The 25,646-nt window shown below is 44.4% G+C and overlaps 1 protein-coding gene across 3 annotated transcripts in view; it reads right to left on the minus strand.

Moving 5' to 3' along the window:
• Positions 1-2,560: 2,560 nt before the first annotated feature.
• The window catches only part of Ube2l3 (ubiquitin conjugating enzyme E2 L3), a 53,991-nt gene continuing 30,905 nt past the window's right edge, over positions 2,561-25,646 (minus strand). For 2 of the 3 annotated variants that reach the window (XM_059277649.1, XM_059277651.1), the window contains exons 3-4: positions 10,896-11,082; positions 2,563-3,039 (exon numbers count right to left, since the gene is read on the minus strand). In XM_059277649.1, coding sequence (XP_059133632.1) covers positions 2,885-3,039; positions 10,896-11,082 — 342 coding nt within the window. In that variant the 3' untranslated portion in view covers positions 2,563-2,884. Of the gene's footprint in view, positions 3,040-10,895; positions 11,083-25,646 lie in introns of all 3 variants that reach the window. The other variant, XM_059277650.1, reaches the window with a different exon arrangement.

Genomic DNA, 25,646 nt, shown 5'->3' on the forward strand with positions numbered 1-25,646 from the left:
GTAAGGCTAGAGGAAGTGACATGCCAAACCAAACCAAAGCTGAATGGCTTACAAGCTGCTTACTCAGCAGCAAGGAAACTGGGCCTTTGGCTACAGGAGTAGAATAACAAGTCAGGATGCAGGGGGTATGGGACTTAGGGGCTAAATACTTATTTGAAGGGAAACAAGGGGGAGGAGGATTCTGAGTTCAAAGCCAGTAAGGCTCCAGCAACGTCTGGAAGCCAGCGTAAAACGATGCCCAGGAAGTATTCCTGTAAGATCTGCAGACCCAGCTGGGAAGGTAAACTGATTTCCTCTGGTGCCCACTTGTCACAGGCCTGGCCGGTACTGTAGTGTCTTAGTAGCTGTCTGAGAAACCCAGCGAGTTTCCAGATACGGCTATGATTCACAGATACATAATCTTCAGTTCAAGCCCCTGATCAAACCCCCCTTTTCTTGACTAGTTCTCACGTTTGCTAAATGCAGTTCACATTTTCTTGGGGCTAGAAGGATGAAGTGACATCTTGTATGTCTGTCAGTCTCCTGGATATCCATGGAGTCTCTGTTGTTTTCCCAGTGTTGACCGCCCCATCTACTTCTACCTGGCAAGACACCAGCATACCTCTTTTAGAGGCTGGCAAGCAGAGGAAAGAGACCAGAGGCCTAGACACTACTCTCTTTAGTTTCCAAGAACATAGGCCCCCAGCCATGTCCATCCCCAAAGGAAGAAACCCATACACCCAAACTAGTGTCTGAGAACATTTTTATTAAGGACAGATGGGGTCACAGCATCTTAGAAAGCCTATTCTCTGCCATCGTGGAAAGAGCAGGACAAGACCCGGGCACTTCAAGGAACCAGGGGGATGTGAATTCCTGAGCCAACTTGTGTCGGGTGGGTAGGTGACTGGCTGCTCACAGACATCCCGTTCTCTAAAGGATCCAGCTCTTCTTTAGTTTGGAGTAGCCAGAGCTGCCTGCCAGCTTGCTCAGAGCCTGCTCCAGGGCAGGGCTAGAACGAGCAAGGCATGCAAGGCCAGAGGGACACCACTGATTCCAAGCCAGACCCCTGCTTCCAGGGCAGGCCATGGTTGTCAGTACTAGGGCTGAGAGTCCCTGAGAGGGGCTGCTGGCATAAGGGTGCCCCCATAGTGAGCAGAGAGCAGTGAGGGGTAACAGGCAGGTAGAACTAAGCTATCAGACAGTTGGACTATCTCTAGATTCAGAAAAGCAACAAGAACAAATGGTGGTTTGTTTGGACAACTTCTGACAGAATTTGGCATTTTATTACAAATCTGAATGTGAATGAAATAAAATCCATTGTCACTTTTCTGCCAATGAAGAGACAGACGTAGAAACGCAGGCCCGGTGCTCTGGCCATCCTGGGCACATGAAGTCTCCAGAAACCTGCCCCATGCATACCTAAAACTAAAGCACAGTTCATTTATGCACCACAGGAGCCAAACACTTGGAAAACTATATAGTGTTACACTGCCTGAGAGGACCTGTCTCACTCCTTTATAGGCAAAACCCAGAGCTGTCTTCCAAGTAGGTGAGGCCCAGGTAGCCCTGAAGTTAAAGAACTACGGTTAAAGCAGAAAGCTAGAGCTCTTGAGGCAATCTTCTCCACAGGATCTAGACCCTAAGTGAGTTGGTGGACACAGGCAGTCAGGCCGACAGCTCCCTCAGGTGGCACCACTGCTTCAAGGACAGTCCCACGTGCCTTGAAAAGACATTAACATTCAAATCTTGACAAAGTTCATTTGATGATAAATTCTAAGGTCAAATTTTATTTCTACAAAAAAAGGCAATGAAAACAATATAAAACATATTGAAAGGATATTACTGAGTGAGCTTCCAGTGGAGCTTGACTCTGGAAAGGCCATCCTGTTCCTGGGCTGCATCAGCAGCTGCTCTGAGGAAGGGGCAGCTGGTTACAAAGCAGAAGCCACCAGTGCTGATCCCACAAAGGGCAAACCATGTGGAGGGAGACAGTGGTGGCCTGCTGTGCTGAGGAACTGGGGCTCCTTGGCACACCTCAGCAGAGCTTGGTGGTGGTGAAGCTTGAGATTTCAAAAGAATATCCTGGCTTTTGCTTTGCCTGTAATGACCAGCAGGCCGTCTACCACAGCTGCAGGGAGGACTGCTGACTGGAGACATCGTCACACAAGTGCATGGCATTCTCTGCTGGCTGACCCTCCCTCCAAGGTCACCACACACCTGGAATTGCAGGGTTCTCTACAAAGACTCGGCACAGCCTGACCACGGGTTGGGGGCGTGGGGTCTGCCCATTGAGTCTGTTACTGTGGAAACACTTGCTAAGGTTTTATGTAAAAGCAGCTTCCCTTTGAACAGACATTCTGTTTTGGGGGAGGGAGGGGGCATTGATATTGTTTTATAATTTTTTAAAGGACATTAATAGGGTGGCATGAGGGGGACTTGAGCTATCACCCACAGGCAGTGTGGCACAGGAGAAGAGCTGCCTGCGCTGCTACTTCTGTGGGGAGCTGGGGCCTTAGTCTGTGGAAGGGCATTGAAAGGGAAAAGGGCAATGGGGAGAGGGGACCAGGACTTTTTTCTTTCTTTCTTTTTTTTTTTTTTTAAAAACCTGGGCTAACTGTAACTTTGAGTAAATTTGGGCAAGAAAAGAAATGCCATTCTTTTGAAGTAGACTAAAGCAGTGATTTTTAAAACAAAGCAAGCAGAACTAGAACATCTGAATTTTTTAATCCTTCTTTACAGGTTACCTAGACCACTTTTGATTAAGAAAACTGTAGAAAGTTAGTAACTGCCACATAGGACGCCAGGTGGTGGCCCGTGTCAATTTTCCACAGAGTCCTGCTGTGCGGGGTATCTGAGTACTGCTCGGGTCTCTGCTCAAACTTGCTGGAATCACTCATGGCAGATTTTAGTCCACAGGTCGCTTTTCCCCATATTTCTTTGTAAACTCTTCAGCATTCTTACAGAATTTTTTACGGTCCTTAGAGTACTCTTCAGCTAGGTCAGCCCGGAGTGGGTGCTCAGGCTGGGGGTCGTTCACCAGTGCTATGAGGGACTGGATTACTGCCAAAAGAAGGATAAGGCATGGGGTTAAAACAGACTCAGGAAGAGCACAGGTAAGATGCTACTGACCTCAGGAAAAACCTGCCATTTCTACACTGACTCAAACCCTGGCTGCTCCTTCTTTCTGATGACATGGAATTCCTGACCCTGCTGAGTGTTGGGGGTGTTATGTAGTCAGGGCTTTATGGATGCAAGGCTGACTCTGTCCCAAGTGAGCTATATGCCCACAGTGCGCTTTAAAGACAAAGCGGCCTTCTGTTTATTCTGACCACCAGAACTCAACCCATCTCTTCTGTAATCAGGAGAGAGACAGATGATCCCAGCCTCAGAAAAGCCTTGCAGCCCTGAAACGTAGTGAAACGCACAGTCTATTGGTAAACTGTCATATGCTGTTCTGAACTGAGAAGCTGGCTCTGGAAGAGACTCCAATGTCAAGTGTTCTCCAAAATTCCTTATCTGGGGATATACTATAGTCTCAGTGACAGGGAGCAGAGAATAGCAAAACAGCCTAGGAGTAAATGCACTGTGCCCTTGAGAACAGCTAGAAGGTAAACAATTTCCAACCCAAGTTACTACTGTTTATCTCATGACATAAAAATGCCTGCAATGGGAAAGATGTGGAGAGTTGGAAGTTCAGCTGTGGAGAGAACGCTCACCTGGAGCTCCGGTTGACACCTCCACCCCCCATCAGTTTCTGTTGTAAGCACCCAATTTGATGTTTTCTCTATCTGCTATTTGTTCTTTTATGTGCAAGTCTCACCTGAGGAGACTACGCTGCCTGGGACTCTGTCTTGCAGATTCCAACTGGCTACCTTTAAAGAAGGATACCCGCTGCCAGAAACCAGAGGCCATGAAACAGATCAATGACTCATAGCAATGAACATTTGCTGTGGGATGGTCTGTATGTCAAATGTGTTGCTGATTGGTCAATAAATAAATCACTGATTGGCCAGTGGCCAGGCAGGAAGTATAGGCGGGACTAACAGAGAGGAGAATTGAGAGAACAGGAAGCTGGGTGAGAGAAACACTGCCAGCTGCCGTCAGGACAAGGAAGATGTAAAGTACCAGTAAGCCACAAGCCACGTGGCAAGGTATAAATTTATAGAAATGGATTAATTTAAGCTGTAAGAACAGTTAGCAAGAAGCCTGCCACGGCCATACAGTTTGTAACCAATATAAGTCTCTGTGTGTACTTGGTCGGGTCTGAGCAGCTGTGGGTCTGGCAGGTGAGAGAGACTTGTCCTGAGGTGGGCCAGGCAGGAAAACTCTAGCTACAAACATTTGCTAGTAAAGCTGACTGGACAAAAGGGTACACTGTGAGACACACTTTGGTTCCTAATGCCACCAGGATGAATGAAAAGGTGTTGGAGATGTGGGAAAGAAGGAGAAGCCAAGAGGGTTTTTTTGGGGGGGAGGGTGGTGCTTTGTTCTATTCTTGTGTTTGTTATGTTTTATTTTAGTTTGATTTTTTTTTTTAAATTTTCTGTTGAGGAGGTGCAGGGGTGAAGGGAGAATATGGGGGGACTAGGAGGTGAGTGGAATTGAGGTACATGATGTGAAATTCCCAAAGAATCAATAAAGAAATAATGTTTAAAAAAAGGACACTCCCCATGTAGGTGTCATGCTACCTATCCCCGATGTTTCTAGACAGGGTCTCACTATGCAGCCCCGGCTGGCCTGGAACTCACGTAAGTCAGTCAGGTTGGCATTGCATTTACACAGATCCCCCTGTCTCTGCCTCCCAATTTCTGGGACTAAATGTGTGTACCTCCCACCTGCACTATTTATTCTTTTACTTTAGCTTGCTGTACACTTAATAAATTTACTCATTCAAAACTGAAAATATGGCTAGTACAGATCATTTTCTGAAAAGTCCAGAACATCTGGAGCTCCTGGCCCTCGTCAGCCCCTTCTCCTGTGCCCTGGAGACAGCAGGCCTGTTAACATCTCTATGGGTCTGTACACAAGGTCACCTCTCCAGGCAGTTGTGTGTGGTGGGTCAGTATGACACACTCTGCTCATTAGGGTACTTCCAATCATGAGAAAGAAAAAAGCGCATTATGAAGCTGCACCTGTCTGTGAGCAATAAGCCCACCTTAGAGGAACTATTGAAGACAGGATTTACCACAAAAAGTGCTCTATCGACCAAGAGATTAGAAAGCACACAAATTCCCAAATCATAACCAGCAACTAGATGTGGCACCTTCACAGCTTAAATTATTTCACTTAAAAGCGTAAGACAATCCGGGTGATGGTGGCACACGCCTTTAATCCCAGCACTGGGGAGGCAGAGCCAGGTGGATCTCTGAGTTTGAGGCCAGCCTGGTCTACAAAGCGAGATCCAGGACAAGCACCAAAACTATACAGAGGGAAAAAAAAGGCATAAGACAAGAAGATCGTTAGCTTGAAGCCAGCCTGGGCTACATAGCCAGAATCTATAAACTGTAGAGAGAATCACAATGCCATGTTGTCTTTTTGTAATTGTTTCATGTGCCATACTATTTTAAAAGTTTGTATACCATGAATCCACACTTTATTATTTTTTTTTATGTCTACACATTGTCACTATATACCACAGTTGATCAGTTTTTTGTCAATCTGACACAGGTTCATCTGGGAAGAGGAAACTTCAGCTGAGAAAATGGCCTGTAGGCAAGTCTACAGAGCATGATTAATGGTTAACATGGGAGAGTCCAGCTCACTGTGGACTGTACCTCCCCTAGGCAGATGGTGCTGGGTATATAAGAAAGCAAACCGAGCAAGCCATAAGGAACAAGCCAGTAAGCAGTACTCTTCCATGGTCTCTACTTCAATTCTTTTTATTTTTTGAAACCATTTCTCTGTGTAGCCCTGGCTGTCCTGGAACTCAGTCCGGCTGCCTCTGCTTCTAGAGTGCTGGGACTAAAGGAGTGTGCCATCACCCCTAACTTCGCTTCAGTTCTAACCTCCAAGTTCCTGCTCTGACTTCCCTTCAAGATGGATTGTAAGCTATAAGCTGAAATAAAACTTTTCTTCCCCAAGTTGCTTTTGTTCATGGTGTCTTTGTCCCAGCAATAGAAGCAGACTAGACACCATTATGTATATCCATTTATTTGAGTTGCTTCTCCTTTGGGCCTAGTATGGCTTGAGCTGCAATGAACATTACGACAACTGTTTCCGCACAGAGGAGTGTGCTTGCTTGGCAGATAAAAGCTCTTGCCTCCAAGCTTGATCCCTGCCATTCACATGGGTAAGGAGAGAACTGACTCCCTCAAGCTGTCTTCTGACCTCCACATGCATGCTGTGACATGCATTCATATATATACACACACACACACACACACACACACACACACACACACACACACGAATGTAATTAATAAAAATGTTTGTGTGAACCCATGATTTCATTTTTGGGGGGCATACACAACTAAAAATTGACCTGCTGGATCACAGGAGCATTTTCTTTTTCATGTTGCTTTTCCACTATGCTTAACTTGTCTGTGTGTCTTCAAGTTAGAATGCACACATTTGTGCATGTGACTTCAGGGGCCAGAGAGCTGTAGAGCTGCAGGTGGCTGTCAGCCACCCAATGTGACTGTGGGAACTGGATTCAAGAATTGCTGAGTCATCTCTCCAGCTCATAGACTAAGAACATTTTAACTTTGCTGTCAACAGTCTTAACTTTTTCTTTTCTTTTCTTTTTAAAAAAGATTTATCTAGGGCTACAGAGGTGGCTCAGCTGTTAAGAGCACTGGCTGTTCTTTCAGAGGTCCTGAGTTCAATTCCCAGCACCCACATGGCGGCTCACAACCATCTATAATGAGATCTGGCGCCCTCTTCTGGCCTGCAAGCACACATGCAGACGGAACACTGTATTCATAATAAATAAATCTTTAAAAAGTAAAATTTATCTATTATTTTATGTGTATGGTGTTTTGCCTGCATATACGTCTGAGCACTGTGCATATACAGTGTTCATGGATGCCTCAGAGGGCACTGGATCTCTTGCAACTATAGTTAAAGATGGTTGCTAGCCACCATATGTATGCTGGGAACTGAACCATGGTCCTCTGGAAGTACACGCGCTCTTAACTACTGAGCCCTCTCTCTCCAGCTCCCAATCTTATCCTTTTTATTTTCCATACCTGTCTGATAAAACATAACTCTGAGGGACTGGAGAAATGATGGCTCAGTGCTTAACAACACTGACTGCTCCTCCAGAGGATCTGGGTTCAATTCCCAGCACCCACATGGCAGCTTACAACTGTCAGTAGCTCTAGTTCAGGGGATCCAACGCCCCTTCTGGCCTCCCTAGATACCAAGCATGCACAAGGTACACAGACATACATGAAACCAAAACACCCATACACATAAAATAGTAACAACACAACTTTGAGACTCTCTAGACAGAAAAACCCTAAGAGAATCTAGAGATCAACAAAAGGCTGTATGGTGGATGACTGAAATGAACTAGAGCCTATTCCATTAAAAAGACCAAAGAATAGGAAGCTAGATTTGAAAGGAGTCATCAATGGAAATGCTCCTAAGGACATGGGCAGAAGAAAACCACAAGCAGATGCTATTAAGAACAAGTGACGCCGGGCGGTGGTGGCGCACGCCTTTAATCCCAGCACTCGGGAGGCAGAGCCAGGCGGATCTCTGTGAGTTCGAGGCCAGCCTGGGCTACCAAGTGAGTTCCAGGAAAAGGCGCAAAGCTACACAGAGAAACCCTGTCTCGAAAAACAAAAAAAAAATAAAATAAAATAAGAACAAGTGACACGTTCATTTCAACATAAGCAAATGCAGCAGAACTGCAAGACATTAAAAAAGGAAGACGAAGCCGGGCAGTGGTGGCGCACACCTTTAATCCCAGCGTTAGGAAGGCAGGGGCAGGTGGATCTCTGTGAGTTCAAGGCCAGCCTGGGCTACAGAGTGAGTTCCAGGACAGGACCAAAACTACACAGAGAAACCCTGTCTCGAACCCGCCGCCCCCCAAATACACACACAAAGGGAAGATGACTAAAGGATGATAATGGCTGGAAAGCAGTCAGGAAAGAGGAGCAGACAAACCAGGACACACAGCATCTGCCATGTGGCCACAACAGTACCACACACACAAGTGTGTGGAGGGACGGAGGTTGGAGAGAGGGCCCTCCAGAGCACCTGAGTTCCTTAGCACTCACAAAGCATCTCCTAAGCATTTGTAACTCCAGTTCCAGGGAATGGATGCCGTCTTTTGACCTCCGCAGCACTACATGTATATGGTGACAGACATACATTCAGGCAAACACACACATTTAAAAAAGAAGGAAAAGGAAAAGCATGTAGAGACAGTAAGGTACTCGGTGCCAGTGGCCCCACCTCTGCCTGTGTCCCCACCTCTCCCATCCTGAATCCCCTGCCTCAACTACTTTAAGACTCAGTCTCCTTCCCTGTACAAGACTGTACTTGCTTGACCAACAGGACCCAGGAGGAGGGACACAACAGTACTAACACTACACTGAGGTGTAAGCAGCTCCACCATTGCTATGAAGAAGTCCAATCCACTTCATGGAGAATAAGCAACTCACAGACAGCCAAGTGCCCAGCTAGCACCCAGGGCCACACTGTGAATGATACCCAGTGGCACAATTTACCCCCAATGAGAGTAGCTGAGTATCCCCAAAAATAACCATTCCTGTTTGAGACAGCCAATCTACAGAATGTGGGGGGAAAAAAGAAAAGAAAAAAAAGAAGAAAAAAAAAACAAAAACACCCGGTTACTTTAAGCCACTGTTTCATTTTATCTTTAATTAGTTAGCTTTTTTAAAAAATTTATTATTTATTTATTTAGGTTTTTTGAGACAAGGTTTCTCTGTGTAGTTTTGTGCCTGTCCTGGAACTCACTTTGTAGACCAGGCTGGCCTCGAACTCACAGAGATCCGCCTGCCTCTGCCGCCCGAGTGCTGGGATTAAAGGTGTGCACCACCACCGCCTGGCAATTAGTTAGCTTTCTAAAAAATAATTTGCTTACTTTTATTTCATGTGCGTTTGTGTTTTGCCTGTATGTATTGTCTGTGTGAAGGTGTCAGATCCCCTGGAACTGGAGTTACAGACAGTTGTGCACTGCCATGTGGTTGCTGGGAATTGAACCTGGGTCCTCTAGAAGAGCAGCCAGTGCTCTTATCCGTTGAGCCATCTCTTCAGTCCCTAATTTTATGTGATTAGAGTTGTACCTACGTGTATGTTTGTGTACCATGCACAAGCCTGGTACCCTTGGAGGCCAGAAGAGGATATTAGATCCTCCTGGAACTGGAGTTACAGGCGGTTGTGAACTGCCATAAGGATGATGGGAATTGAACTCAGGTCCCATGGAACAGCATCCAGTGAATGAATCATCTCTCCAGTTGCTAGCCACTAAGTTTCAATGGGGGTTATAATACAGCATAGGTAACAGAAATAGGAGAATATGGCATCCCATCCTGAATCCCGTCAGTGCTATTATTGACAGAATCAAAGCCGCACTACAAAGACTACAACAAGCAACTGGTTTTCTAGGAAGAAGCTGTGAGCTGTTCCAAATCACAAATCCAGTAATTCTGTCACTATAGTTGAAATGAAATTCTTAATAACCAATAAGCATATTCTACAAAAGAACTGCTCCCAACTGCAGGGTGGTGGCGGCACACACCTTAATCCCAGCATTCAGGAGGCAGAAGAAGTGGATCACCTCAAAGTGAGTTTGAGGCCAGCCTGGTCTACAGAGCGAATTCCAGGACAGCCAAGGGCTACACAGAGAAACCCTATCTCGAAAAACCAAAAATGAAAACTAGCCCTAACCTATCTGGCTCTTTGGAGGGAGGAGCACAGCCCCAACCTGAAACTGCAGCAGGCTGTGTATCTAGACGTGAAGATAAAGTAGGACTAGGACGTGGTAAAGCATCTGCACCCAGGCCTCAGAGCCCCCTGGCCCTGGCCTTCATGCCACAGGTAAAGGAGGAGACTAAACTGGTCAGTGCCAGAGGGTCTGGATAGAAGCCCTTCTCCCCACACCTACCTATGACTTGCCCCTGGGGCGGGTCTGAGACAGGAGCCCTTAAGACCCAAGATCTGGATGTGCCAGCTCTCTTGGTTCCTTGTGATCCTGGATGCTGGACGGCAGATCAAGCGGAGTTCTCCAGAGAACACCGCTGGACTGCACTCCACCTCTCCCAGATCCTGTAACCAACCCCTTTACTGGCTGTAAGTTACCCAAAAATAAACCCGCCTTTTAACTACATGGAGTTGCCTTAATAAATCTCCCAATATAAAGTCTCTCTACTGGAAGTAGTAAGAAAGGGACAAGAAGGAGAATAATCATGACATGTAATCAAACACTTTTCTACGAAAAATGAGCATGGACATTTATAGTCACATCTAATTCTAAGAATTACAGACAATGCAGCCAACTCCGTGCTTTCATAGGAAGCTACCCAAGTCTGACTGTATCTGGTCTTGAACCCCCAAACCACATACTGGGAGCTACAGGATTTGGTTCAACCCTTCTGTTAAGCCTGAAATGTCCTCACCAACCTTCCTTCTAAGTGATTCCACGTGCTAACTGCTGTGTGCATCCAACACCTCCCTCACTTTCCCATCTAGGCAGTGTCACAGTCCTTGATCACCTCCAAGGTCAGTGTCCACGCACAGCTGACAGCTCGACCGAGGCGAGGCAAACCCACAGGACTGGTGGGTTTCAGCGTACTTCTATGTACACTGGGTTGCTGAGGTCATATTTCTCTCAACTCTGTCTAATAGAGTGTTACAGAGGACCTTCAAGCACCCATCACAAAGCAGTATTCCCAGAAAAGAGACCTATCTATCTAAGGCAGCGAGAAGAAACGTGCATGGCTCACCTTGGTCGGTCTTGGTGGCTGGCTTCCAGTTTTCAGCACTAATTACTGGCAGACAGACCTGCCCCTTCTCATCAATGTTAGGGTGATAGATCTTGGTTTTAAATGTGATCTTGGGTGGTTTGAATGGATACTCTGCTGGAAAGTTGATTTCAATTCTAAACGCCCCCTTGTCGTACGGAGGGTTGTCCTAAAAGAAAAAAAAAGGGGAGGGGGGACAAAAAACAAAAATACACATCAAAATCAACATACCAAAGTCCATACACCTATGGCCAAGCCAGGGCTGCTTTAATTGTTCATTAATTATTCCCAATAGTACATTGACTGAAGCCCTGCCACAGAAAAGGTAATCCAACAACCAACGAGTATTTCTAGATAAGATGCCCAATAAATTTTGAAAAGGTCTGAAATCAATGTCATAATAACCTTATTGTTTTTTCAATAGTGTGGTGGTTTGAATGAGAAGCGCCCCCCACCCCCATAAGCTCATGTTTGAATGCTTGGTCTGAAGTTGGTGTAACTATTTGCAAAAGATTAGGAGGTGTGGCTATGTTGGAGAAGGTGTGTCACTGGGGGTGGGCTTTGAGCTTTCAAGGCCAGCCTGGTCTACAGAGTAAGTTCCAGGACAGCCAGGGCTACACAGAGAAACTGTCTTGAAAAAACAAAACAAAAAGAGCAAAGAGCACCATTGCTGGTTCATACTGTAAGAATATGTTTGGTTCTACATGAAACCGCCTAGGTGACAGAATCCTGAGAGAAACAACTTAAAAAAAGCTTCTTTTGGCTCGCACTCCACATTAAGGGGGAGAGAGGAGAGAGGGGAGAGGGGAGGAGAGGGGAGAGGGGAGAGGAGAGAGGGGAGAGGGGAGAGGGGAGAGGGGAGGAGAGGAGAGAGGGGAGGAGAGGGGAGAGGGGAGGAGAGGGGAGAGGGGAGGAGAGGGGAAGAGAGGGGAGAGGGGAGGAGAGGGGAGAGGAGAGAGGAGAGGGGGAGGCAGACTGAAACCTGAAAAGCCCACTCCTAGTGACTTACTGCCACCAGCCAAGCCCGACCACCTCCTAAAAGTTCCACAGTTTCCCAACTATGCCACCAGTTTGAACATGAGATGGGGAGGGTAAAGTTTTAAAGATTTATTCTGTGTGTATATGCACACATGTGTAGGTAGCTACAGAAGCCAGAAGGCATCAGATCCTTGGGCTAGTTATAGATGCTTGTGAGCTCCTGGATGTGGGCACTTCCAGTTCAAACCATAAACACTGCCCAAGCATCTTCCTAAGTTCCATTTGCACTCCTCCAGCAATAAGTCAACAGTTCTATTGCTTCAGTACTAGCTGCATTTAAAGTTGTCAATACATTATTGTCACACTATAGATATGGAGTGGCACTTCACTGTTGCTTCAAGTTCTTTTTCTTTTTTTTTTTTTTTTTTTTTTTGGTTTTTCGAGACAGGGTTTCTCTGTGTAGCTTTGCACCTGTCCTGGATCTCACTTTGTAGACTAGGCTGGCCTCGAACTCACAGAGATCCGCCTGGCTCTGCCTCCCGAGTGCTGGGATTAAAGGCGTGTGTCACCACCGCCCGGCTTCAAGTTCTTTTTCAATGACAGACAATATTAAGTTTGCCTTCTGTATATTTCTCTCTTTAAATTTCTTTTAAAAAGAAAAAACACTGTGAGTCTATGTGTGGGCACACATGCATGTACACATGGAGGTCTTCCTCCACCTGTGCGTCTAGGGAATGGAATTCAGGTCATCAGGCGGGGTAGTAAGCACTCCTACCCACTGACCCACCTCACCCATCAGCCCTCTTTCTTTACTCCCTCCTCTGTAGGTAGCTGAAGCTAACTTTGAACTTGTAGTCTTCCTGACTCTTCCTCCTGAGCCCTATGGTGATATTTTATTTGTGCTGAAACGTAAGTTTATTTGAAAGTTAATAAAGAGCTGAGAGCAAGCCATTTAGCAGAAGTCCGAGTGGTGGCACACGCCCTTAATCCCGATCACATGGCAGGCAGAGTCTCTGCTGTTCAAGGACACAGCCAAGCGGTGACCCAAACTTTTAATCTCAGTACGAACCACGCAGACCTGGAGGTCTGTAAAGACAGGCAGTGACGAGGAAATCATGTGGTTGGGTTTAAAGCCAATGAGAAGGCAGAACAGAAAGGCAATAAAAAGACAGGTCACAGAGGAGAAGGTTTCTCTCTCAGGGGAAGGATGGCAGACACTGGTAAGCTAAAGGCTATTTGCTAATGCTCTGACCTCTTGGGATTTTAACTCTGTATTTGGCTTTGTGTTTCTTATTTATTAGTAAGACCATTTAGAATTTTGTCTACAGAGCCCTGAGATTACAGGCATATGCTACCACACCTAGCCTTAGTTGCTACTTTCTAAAAAAAGAGAAGGGTCTCACCATGCTGTCCAGGCCCGAGATATACCTAAAATACTGGGCTCAAGTGCTCCTCTAGCCCCAACCTTCCAAGTGCCTAGAACTACAAGTATACATCACTATGCTTTGCCTGCATACCTTCATTTGTGAGTTAAGATTTTGTTGTTATTCCTATTTTATATTAGGTTTTCTCTTCTCCCCCTCCCCATCAAAGGTAACTCCCCTGCCCCAGACAGGGTTTCTCTGTGTAGTCCTGGAACTTGCTCTGTAGACTAGGCTGGCCTCAAACTTACAGCGATCCGCCTGCCTCTGGGATTAAAGGCGTGCACCACCACTGCCCCAGGGAGAGATAACTGCCCCCCCCCCAACCCCCAGATAGGGTTTCTCGTCTTGGTGCCTGTCCTGGATCTCACTCTGTAGACCAGGCTGGCCTTGAACTCACAGAGATCCACCTGGCTCCCGAGTGCTGGGATTAAAGCCATGCACCACCACTGCCCGGCCAGAGATAACTTTCTAAATTTTGTGTGGGTGCAGAGATAACTTTTTAAATTTTGTGTGGGTGCGTGCCAGCGTGTGCGTGCACATACAGAGATCAGAGTAGAGCTTATCCAAGTCAGTTCTCTCCTTCTACCATGTGATGGCCCCCGGTCCCCAAGAATGAACTCTGTGGCCTTTCCTCTACCCTACTCAACCTCCAGAATTGAAGACTCCCTCCACACTGTACTGCTCTCCTTATATTTGGGCTCCTTGGTTTGCAAGATGTCCAGGAGCACCATGACAGCCCCATACTTCATCTTATCTCCTTACACCAGGGACTGAACTCAGATCATCAGGCTTGATAATAAATGCCTTGAACCCACTAAACTATCTTGAAGGGTATCAGTAAAATCTCTCATACTTCTGGATACATTATTTGCAGACTGTAGGAGAAACTATAAAAGGATCCATAATATTCACACATGGTGTCAAAGCTTTGTGTGTTCACCTTATTTTTCAGGGACTTGCAAGAGCTCTTGTGTCAACATGGTTATTCCTGTATGGAGGAGAGACATTCTCACACACCTGCCCTCCCCGCCTCCAGGCCAAGCTTTGGTGCAAAGTCCTTATGCCCAACAGGATCATCACTCTACCACCCTGGTTTCTAATGTGTTCTCCTATTCTCAATGGTCCCGTTTTCTCAATGCAGAATTCCAAGAGTTCACAGATAAGTGTTTCTGAAGCTATAAAGAGCCACCAGTGATAAATAACTGAGTGCAGAGCACACAAAGTGATGGCAGGTCAGAGAAGAGTCTAGACTCTGAGTTCTAGAAAGCTTGGTCTCCCGAGGTAAGACCAGCACTCTGCTCAATGGTGGAACCTGAAGGAGATGAGCTAATTATTGGTTGGTTGACATGAGCTAGTACCACACCCAGGGTCCCCAAGAATGGACTCTTTGGGACCTCCATCCTGTTCACCTCCAGAACTGAAGAATCCCTCCACACTGTCCTGCTCTTCTTATATTTGGGATCCCTGGTATGTGAAATGCCCAGCAGCACTACGGTAACTCCCATACTTCATCCTACCTCCTCACATCCTGGGCCTAAGTGAAAACTCTACAGCAAGCAATGTATCTACTGGGAGCTGAGACTGACACATAGCAGTGCCCAGATTCCTACAGTCTAACCCCAACCAGGGGAGGGAGGCACTGCATGATGTCCTAAGGAAGACAGGGGTAGGCTAAGCAAAGGAAGGGAAAGGCCTTCTAGCAGAAGGTTAGACTAGGACGTCAGGTTGATGGGACAGCACAGCATGCTGGGAGGATGCAATCAGGCAGCTGCTAAGAAGCCACTATGGCTGTAAATGGTAGCCAAAACCAAGGCACTCAACACTACCAGGCAGGCTGGTTGGGAGTGGGAAGAAACAGACTAGTGAGAGCAGGGATGCTTGAGTATGCCTGCATATAGAAGGCAGCCTTTGCACTGCTAGAAACCACAGGATCACACCACTACCCAACCCCCAGCCTGGACTCATCCTTCCATCACAACTTAGGCTTGGTGCCAGAAGTCTTTACCTGCTGAGCCATTCTACCAATCCCTTAATTCTTTCTTTAAGGAACAGTTTTTTAGATCACTCCAAAAGCTTATCCTGTCTGTACTCTGACAGGACAACTAAATTCTGCTGCTTTAGAGTGCAACTAACTAAAAACATTGTTCACATTGCTTTAGCCATGTAAAAATAGCTTGCTCCTGAAGACTGCTGGCTGATAAAAGCTGCTAAATGTCTTTATTCACCATCCAGGACTGATCAACCTCCTATTTCCTGCTGCTCATCAAGCTCTGTGCAAGAAGCTGGGAAGTTGAGAGAGGCCACAGCAGATTTAAACACGGGCCTATTACTTCCTAGCCAGAGACAAGTCTGAGAGCATGCTCAACCATGTAAAACGGGAGTAGCTAGAGCATGCATCAAAGGTACTGACAACGAGAAACTAGGTTTGTGAAGTGCCTTGTGCCTGCCACAAAGGGACTCTCTTGCTATAAGAACAGAGGCTATCCTCACCAAGGGCTCATGGCCACACTCACCTAACTACTATGAGCCTCTTTCCTTGTTGTGGTGGTTTGAATAGAAATGGGCCCCATAGGCTCACAGATTCAAATGCTAGGTCACAAGGGAGGGGCACTATTAGGAAGTGTGGCCTTGTAAGAGGAAATGTGTCACTGGGGGTGGGCTTTGGGGTTTCAAATGCTCAAGCCAAGGCCAGTGTCTCTCTCTCTCTTCCTGCTGCTTGCCAATCTGGATACAGAACTCCAAGCTATGTTTCCAGCACCATGTCTGCCTGTATACCACCATACTTCCTACCACAATAAACTCTGAACTGTAAGCCACCCCAATTAGATGTTTTCCTTTATAAGAGTTGCCATGGTTATGATGTCTCTTCACATCAATAGACCCTAAGACACTCGTGTAGGCAAATAAGTGGTTCTGGTGTGTACAAATCACAGACTGGCAGCCCACACTGGCCTGGTACTGAGATCACAGGAGTTGCCACCACATCCAGCTTGACCAAGTTATTTTTGGTGAAAGGGCATTAAAATTTAAACTGTTTGTCTTTTGGGTAAAGTCGCTGGAATAGTTACAATTCTCATCCCTGCAACAAAGTGAGACACAACTGAGAGAGGATGTATTTTGGCTCTCAGTATCAGGGAGATCAGTCTACCCTAACAGGATAGAAATGGCCGAACAATTCACATTACAGCAGAGAGAAAGCAGGGGTGGGGAGAATGCTGGCACTTGGCTTTCTCCTTTCATTCCATCCAGCTCATGATGGTATCATTCAATTCAGAATTTGCTATGGAATAATCCTCTTGTACACTGTAAAGATTTGTCGCTCAAGTTGGTTTAATAAAACACTGATTGGCCAGTAGTCAGGCAGAAGTATACGTGGGGCGACCAAACTAAGAATGATGGGAAGGAGAAGGGCAGAGTCAGGAGTTGCCAGTAGATGCAGAGGGAGCAGGAGATAAATGTGCCATGCTAATAAAGGCAGAGTGTAAATAAGGAATATGGGTTAACTTAAAATGTAAGAGCTAGATATAACAAGCCTGAGCTATTTGACGAGCATTTACAATTCATATAAGCCTCAGAATGGTTATTTGGGAACAGACAGTTGGGACAGGAAATGTCCATTTATAAGAATTAGCCGTCCCAACTTAGTCTATGGAAATGTGCTCTTTGTGCATTTTCTCTCTCTATCTCACCCATACACATTCAGGTGATTGTAAATCCAGCCAAGTTCACCATGAAGATTAACACCACAAGTAAATATGTGACATTCTAGAGATAAACTTGGACTAGGAGAAGGCAGGTGAAAAACTGAGACACTAAGGACAAAACAGTTTTTAAGAAACACATCACATGAATTTTTTTTTTTTTTTTTTTTGGAAATTTAGCCCTCACATATTACATGTACAGTTTGTTTTCTTATTCAAAAAAATTTTATGGGGCTGGAGAGATGGCTCAGAGGTTAAGAGCACTGGCTGCTCTTCCAGAGGTCCTGAGTTCAATTCCCAGCACCCACATGGTGGCTCACAACCATCTGTAATGAGATCTTGCGCCCTCTTCTGGCCTGCAGGGATACATGCAGACAGAACACTGTATACATAATAAATAAATTAAAAAAATTTTTTTTTCATTATGTATATAGCGTTCTGCCTGTTTGTATACCTGCACGCCAGAAGAGGGCATTGGACTGCATTATAGACGGTTGTGAGCCACCATGTGGGTGCTGGGAATTGAACTCAGGATCTCTGGAAGAGCAGCCAGTGCTCTTAACCTCTCAGCCATCTCTCCAGCCCAGTTTGTTTACATTTTTCAAGGTTAAGTGTATATGTCTGTGTATTTGTATTACAAGTATTTGTATGAGGACCCACAGAGTCTAGAAGAGGGTGTCAGACTCCTGGAGCTCATTACAGCCAGACGTGGGTACTGGAAAAGTGAACTAAATTTTCTAGAAGAGCAGCAAGTGCTCTTATCTCCTGAGCCATCTCCGTGGCCTATTTTACTCATTACTATTATTATTATTATTATTATTATTATTATTATTATTATTATTATTTTAAAAGAAACTCTTAATCTTCCCTCAGGGCTGCCAATAAATACTCCATCTTGTGTGATAGTAGGTTATAAGATCCTCCATGGGCCAGGAGTGGTGGTAACCCATCTGTAATCCCAGCACCATGAAGGCAGAAGCTGTTGGATCTCCGTAAGGCTGATGATTACACAGCCTGGATTATATAGAGTTCCAGGCCATCCAGAGCTACAAAGTAAGTCCCTATCTAAAGAGAAGGGAAGAGAAGGGGGAAAGATCCTCTTGCCTCAAACCCTAAAGGAAGAAATACTGCACCAAAAGGACGTGAAGCACAGCCAGGGGGTGGTGGTACACACCTTTAATGCCATCACTCGGGAGGCAGAGGCAGGCGGATCTCTGTGAATTTGAGACCAGCCTAGACTACAGAGTTCCAAGACAGCCAAGGCTACACAGAGAAACTCTGTCTCAAACAAAAACAAAAAACAACAAACAGAGGAAGGGAGGGAGGGGAGGGGAGGAGGGAGGCAGGGAGGATCTGAACAGATAAGACTTTCGGGGTTCCTATTCAGTCTATAGAAGATCACATGTCTGTCCACAACTATCCATTCCCAGGCCATGAAATAGCCATAAAACTTCAAAACAAGGGATGGACACAAGTTTCCAGACAACTGAACAACTCCTGGAAAGAGTATGCTCAAGAAGGCATGGACTCTCTGTGCTCCCTGATACATAGCCTTGGTTGTGAAAACAGAATTCCTATGAGGTTACAGCTGGCCTTGCTCAAACCACCATCAATGAGTCAAAGAAGGGAAATGTTTCGCTAAAACTGTCTCTCCAAGATAGTCTGTCTCAAATGAGCAAATAACCCCAAGAAGGGGAACCAAAGGTTTGGAAATAGTTCCCTTCATCTTCATTCCCAAGGCCCCATATAAACTCTAAGTATCCCCCTCCCTCCCCAAAGACCACAGACTCCCCTTTCCAGCTGGAAAATATCTGTTCTTGCTGTTTGGGAAAAAAAACAAAAAACAAAACCGGTGTCATCTGCTGAGGTCAGACTCTGGTCTCTGTCGGCTATCCCTCTGCTCTGCACTCAGAATCTTCACACCCCTGAGCACATCCATGCCTTGCTCAAAACATCTCTTTACTTGTACCTCATGCTTTTTATTAGCTGATAAATATGTCTTCTTCAGTGAGCCCTTCAGATAAAGTCATCAAAATACAGAGATGGCTGTGGAACCCAGATGTGTACTTAGGCCAGAAAACAAACCAACCAACCAAAACAGAAAGACATCAAACTAACAAATCAACACAGGAGGCTGAGGGTGTAATTCAGTTGGTAAAGTGCTTGTCTAGGATGCACAAGGCCCTGAGTTCCATCCCCAGTAACAGTAAACTTGCCATGGTGGTGCACTCAGGGACAGAGAGCCCTTTAATCCTCAGAACTACAAAAATAAATCAGTTCTTTATCCATTTTCTCATTACATAAGAAAGTGACTGATTTTAAAATGTTTCTTTTAGTCAGGTATGGTATATGTGGTGTTGGAATAGGAATGGCCCCAACAGGCTCAAATATTTGAATGTTTGATCATTTGAATTGGTGTTACTTGAGATTAGGAGGTGTGGTCTTGTTGGAGGAAGTATGTCACTGGGGGGGTGGGGGGGTGTTTGAGGTTTCTCTCTTCTTTCTTCCTGAGTTGAGATACAGAACTCTCAACTTCTCCAGCACCATAATGTCTACCTGTACACTGCCATGCTTCCTGCCACAATAATGAACTAAACCTCTGACTGTAAGCAAGTCCCTGTTGTGGAATAATCTTTTTGTACACTTATGAAAATGTGTCACTCTGATTGGTTTAATAAAAAGCTTAATAACCAATAGCTAAGCAGGATTTTCGGACAGAGAGGACTCTGGGAGGAAGAAGGAGAGCTGCCAGGAGACAAAGAACAAGCAAGAAACGCAGAAGGAGAGGTTAACAGCCATGAACCACATGGCAGCATGTAGATTACTAAAAATGGGTTAATTATGTTATAAGAACATTAGGTACTAGCCTAAGCTATAGGCTGAGCTTTCATAATAATAATAAGTCTCTGTGTCATTTTTTGTGAGCTGGCAACCCAAAAAGAAAAATCTGTTTACATATGGTGTCCAACATCTGGCCATGAAAAATTTATAAACCGATATCCACATAAAGACTGAGAAAGCTTTAAAAAAAAAAAAAAAGTTCAAAGCACAGGGTCAAATGGGGCTTTCTGACACAGCTTCCTATTGAACAAGGTCTCTCACGTAGGCTCAGCATACAGAGACTGCCTGCAGGCTAGAGTCAGCCACAGTGCCATGCACTAAGTTGGGCCATGCCAACGGCTGACACAGCAGTTTAAAATTTGTCTCACATGATCCAAGAATGCTGCAAGTACTTACTTAATAAAGGCAAACCCAGACTTTTGGGGGGGGGGGGATTCTAAACAGGTTACAGTGTGTTTAAAAATGTGTATAGGCTTAACAAAGAAAAGAAAAATGGGTATAGACAGGTCATAGAAAAAAGTAAGTCGTTTATAAATAATAAAAAAAAAGAATAACCCAAGTAGAGATAGGAAATACACAGGGAGTCTGCATCCTATATGACAGTGTTATGTTGACTTTGATTTTTCTGATTGCTGATGAGCAAATAATAGCTGCTGAGAGACATTCGATTATAAAAACTACTAAATTAAACCAACCTATTTATTTTTAAAATGTCTTAATTTCAAAATGGAAGTCAAAAAAAGTTAGGTTGGGGAAGAGATTATTCTTTTGTTTCTACAGGATTCATTCAAGGTTGACAGAGATCAAATTTGATTGGGGAAGACCCCCTGAATCCTGACTACAGTAATAAAAAAATAAACCTAGAAAAACAAGATAGGTGACGTATATTTTACCTGTTAAACATAAACAAAAAATCATCTTTGGCTGGCTTGTGTACAACACACAATTCATACTTGTGTTAATGAAGATATGTATGATACCTTTGAAAGTTTATGTGTTTTCAGATCAAGGGGATCGGACACCAATGAATGGGTGGCCCGGATGATCCGGCCTCTCAGAGTGCCTCTGTTGCAGTTTCCTCAGAGTTCTGCATCCAGAACAGCTTCAAGGCTACTGGCTGAGATGCTCCAACCTCACAGCCTATTCTAGCAAGGACTTGACCATTATCCTATTTTTCTCAGGTCCCCCAAAAATGCCAGTGCCCCCAGATAACAGAAAGCAGTCTAGAGAACACAACGCCCACATTCTCAAGAGATGAGGTGGGTGGTTTTTGGTCATTTGGTGGGTTATGGATGTCTGTCATTGTTTAGGAGGGTTGGTTAAATTGTTATTGGTCATGGTCAGAAAAAAAAAAAACAACTGAACAAATGAGATTAGATTCAGAGATCTCTTTCTGAAGAGAAATTGGGAGATATAGTATAGAAATAATGGGATAGAAGGGTAGATTGTTGAGTCTACTTTTGAATAATCACTAGTCTCAAATATTTTACATTAGTATGGATTTTTGTATACTGAAACAAATTTAAGGTATTTTTTTTTTTGTTATACTGTATATATGTTTCTATTCTTATTTAAGATATAGTTTTAGTCCTTGAAAGCTATTTAGGGTAATAAAGAAATACAGGTTAGTAGTTTGTCATCTATAACACCAAACTTATAGTCAAGTGTGTTTCCAAGGTCATACAAAGATATACTTTAGATAGGTAGGTGGTCTTCAAATACTTCAAAGGCCTACAAAATATGGCATTTAAAATGTTTTAATAACATTAGGCTTTTCATGACAGTTAGACATGTCTGCTCCTGACAGCACCAGTTTATTTCAAAAAAAAGGATGATGGGCATCAACAAACCTCCACATGCAGTTTACTTTCTGTGACTGCAAAAGCTAGTCACCGGGCAAAGAAACTGCCCTTGCCTCAATTGCTGACAGTATGCTGTCCACACTAGGCAAGCAGGACACAAAAGAAAGGGACTGCCGAACTTTGCTAAGACTGAACAGTCCTTCAAACTTCCTGCTTTACAGAAAAGTCTGTCAGGTATTCTAGGCCTGTATGCCGAAGATGGATGCCCCAACGTAGCAGAGGAACCTTGGGTGTGACTGTCCAGGCAGTGAGATATCTCTGTTGTTTCTTAGTTTTAGAAGTTGCTTTCGGGCTGGAGAGATGGCTCAGAAGTTAAGAGCACTGACTGCTCTTCCAGAGGTCCTGAGTTCAACTCCCAGCAACCACATGGTGGCTCACAACCACCCGTAATGAGATCTGGTGCCCTCTTCTGGTCATACATGCTGTATACAAAATAAATAAATCTTAAAAAAAAAAAAAAAAAGAAGTTGCTTTCTCTGCACTTCCTGTTTACTCAAGTAATATTTTATCCTTCTTGGGTCCCTGATTGAGATTAGACTAGATAGTTACAGTTTTACAGTTTTCCTTGTTACCAAATTCAGGAAAGAAATTTACATAAGAGATGTAAAAAAGTTTGTAAGTTTGAAAGACAATAAAAGCTTAAATTGTTTATCTAAGAAAATGTTTTGAGGTCTAAAAAGATTTTAAGTTTTAAGATGATAATACAAGTGGGATGATGGTGGTGGTGCACGCCTTTAATCTCAGCACTCAGAAGACAGAATCAGGCGGATCTTTCTGAGTTCGAGGCTAGCCTAGGTACAGAGCGAGATCCAGGACAAGGCACCAAAACTACACAGAGAAACCCTGTCTCCAAAAACCAAAAAGATGGTAATACAAGTTATGATAAAAAATGGCATGGATATAAAACTTTAAATTCATCAAGATAAGTTAGACAATAAAATATTTTCTTTGAATATGCCAGATAAAAATGGACTGGACATTGTGAATATAATTTTTTTTTTTTTTTTTTTTTTGTGGGGAGAGGGGGTTTCCAGACAGGGTTTCTCTGCATAACAGCCCTAGCTGTCCTGGAACTCACAGATAACCGCCTGCCTCTGCCTCTTGAGTGCTGGGATTAAAAGTGTGCACCCTCGCTGCCTGGCATGAATGTAATTCTTACCTGATAACTGTTCTTATATGGAATAATTTTTTTGTACACTGTAAAGATGTGTCACTCTGAGAGGTTTAATAAAAAGCTGAATGGCCAATAGCTAGGCAGGATTTCCAGATAGAGAGGATGCTGGGAGGAAGGAGGAGAGATGCCAGGAGACAGAGAACAAAAAGACATGCAAAAGGAGAGGTAATACCCACAAGACACATGGCAGCACACAGATTACTAGAAATGAGTTAATGTAAGTTATAAGAACTAGTTAGGAACTAGCCTAAGCTATGGGTCAATCTTTCACAATTAATAAGCAAGTCTCAGTGTTATTATTTGGGAGCTGGCTGGCAGGACAGAGAAAAACTCCTTACAAGCCCCAACTAAATGTCTTCCTTTGTAAGAGTTGCCATGGTCATGGTGTCTTTTCACAGCAATAGAACACTAAGATAGTATGCATGCTTATAATTCTAATATTCTATAATCTCAGGAAGCAGAGGAAGGAAGTTGGAGAATTCAAGTCTAGCCTAAGCTACATAATGAGATCAGATCTAAAAAAAACAAAAACCATTTAACAACAACAACAAAATGACTTATAAATATTTATTCACAAACAGTATAGCTATGAGAAAGCAGAAACACTTCTATATCACTTCACTGAAATTCTGGTGACTTTCTGTTGAGCAGGTCCAACAAGCAAATGCCGTCGCTGTCCACATCCCGAAGTCTGACAAGCAGAACAGTGGCTGAACCACCAATCCAAACACCCTAAACTACTCTAGTTCCCTCTCTGTGGCTGCATTCCTGCTGAGCTGTACCTGGCCTGGCTCCAGACCATAGCACCTAGCCCTAATCCATCTTTGTTTAACCAATACCTTTTGTTTCTCTAGCCGCCCTATGTGAATCTTGTCTGAGAGTCTCCTAAGGATACAAAGCCTACGCAAAACTTGGTTCAGAAAACCATGGTACCTGAGAACTGAAGAATTTACACTTGGCATTGTATCTTTGGGAGTTCCTTTCAGATTATTTTGAGCATGTGGAAATTATCTGGCTAAACTGTAAATAGAGAGAAAATAAAAATGCCCCAAGCAAATGAAAGGTGTTTCAGTCCTTTGAGGCTGGACCCCCTAACAGTCATGAAAGGCTAGATTCATTCTTAAGATGCCTCTGAGTCTTCTTTCCACAGGTCTGCATGAACTCACACACCCATGCTGTGACAAACAGCGACACCTCTCCTTTAATGTAACCTGCAGTACTTGCAAGTATCCATGTTTGTGTCTTCTGGGGAACTTGGACTCAAAGGTGATTGAGCAAATGCACTAAGGTTCAAACTGCCTGTTATACCATGGGAATCTGCATTTGTCTGAGGTCTGATGTATGAGGAGCATCCAAATAAAATGGCAGGCTACCCCCTGAGTTTGGGAAAAGATAAACATCTCAGATTGTTCATTTCTTGGTATGAATCTACAAGCCACAAAGCCATTTTATAGCAGTTAAATCTAAGAAGAAGCTTTTCATGATATGGCAAAATTATCTATGGTCTTCCTACCCCTTTTTTCCTTTGAGGTGGGAGCAGGGTCTTACTATAGCCAGCTGGCTTCTAACTCCTAGAACTCTGCCTCAGTCTGGCTGGGATGTCAATCGTGGACAACCTCACTCAGCTCCTACTCTTTCTACAAGGCACCCCTTAAAGAATCTCCAGATTCCTACACTGGGTGGCGGTGGCGCACACCTTTAATCCTAGCACTCCAGAGGCAGGAGGGAGGGGGGGGGGGCAGGTGGCTGGCTATCTGTGAGTTCGAAGCTAGCCTGGTCTACAGAGTGAGTTCCACAGAGAAACCTTGCCTTGAAATAAAATAAGAATCCCCAGATTACATTCTACCTCTGGTCTTTCCTTCTCTGAATCTATCACTGGTCCCGAAAAGGAAGTCAGGACAAGCCTCTAGCTCCTGAGGTAGAATGCTCTGACACAATGTATTCTAACTGGGGAAGAGTGAGACCCTGTCATAAACAAACAAACACGCCGGGCAGTGGTGGGCGCACGCCTTTAATCCCAGCACTCGGGAGGCAGAGGCAGGCGGATCTCTGTGAGTTCGAGGCCAGCCTGGGCTACCAAGTGAGTTCCAGGAAAGGCGCAAAACTACACAGAGAAACCCTGCCTCGAAAAACCGGGGAAAAAAAAAACAAACAAACAAACAAACAAAAGCAGCTTCTATAATGGATATCTAAATGTCCTAATAACATCAGCAAGTTTTAGGTTTTGTTACAAACAGAAAAAGCTTTTTTTTTTTTTTTAAGATTTATTTGTTTATTATGTATAGTGTTTTGCCTGCATGTGTACCTGCAGGCCAGAAGAGGACACCAGGTCTCATTAGAGATGGTTGTGAACCACCATGTGGTTGCTGGGAACTGAACTCAGGACCACTGTGAGAGCAGGCAGTACTCTTAATCCCTGAGCCATCTCTCCAGCCCAGAAAAAGCTTTTAAATGGGATAGTGCTCATAGGAACTAGTAGCCTTCAGTATGCTTGTAACAGAGCATTACTCTTTCTTAATTTCAAGACTTTCTCCATGATCCCACAAAAGCACAAAGGGCAGACTGAGATCATATAGTGCTGCTAATTAAATTAAACTTCAAGGTTAGGACATTTGGCCAGAGATAGCACCCCTCCCAAGAGGGACAGGACATGATAAATACTGCCCAAGCAAGCTGAAAAGGCACATATTCATTCTATTTCTAAGACTCAGCCTCCATATTTACCAAAATAACATCCTTTACTACCAGAAAAA

Source organism: Peromyscus eremicus, chromosome 12 (genome assembly GCF_949786415.1).
Source record: "Peromyscus eremicus chromosome 12, PerEre_H2_v1, whole genome shotgun sequence".
In the NCBI taxonomy this organism is placed as follows: Eukaryota; Metazoa; Chordata; class Mammalia; order Rodentia; family Cricetidae; genus Peromyscus; species Peromyscus eremicus.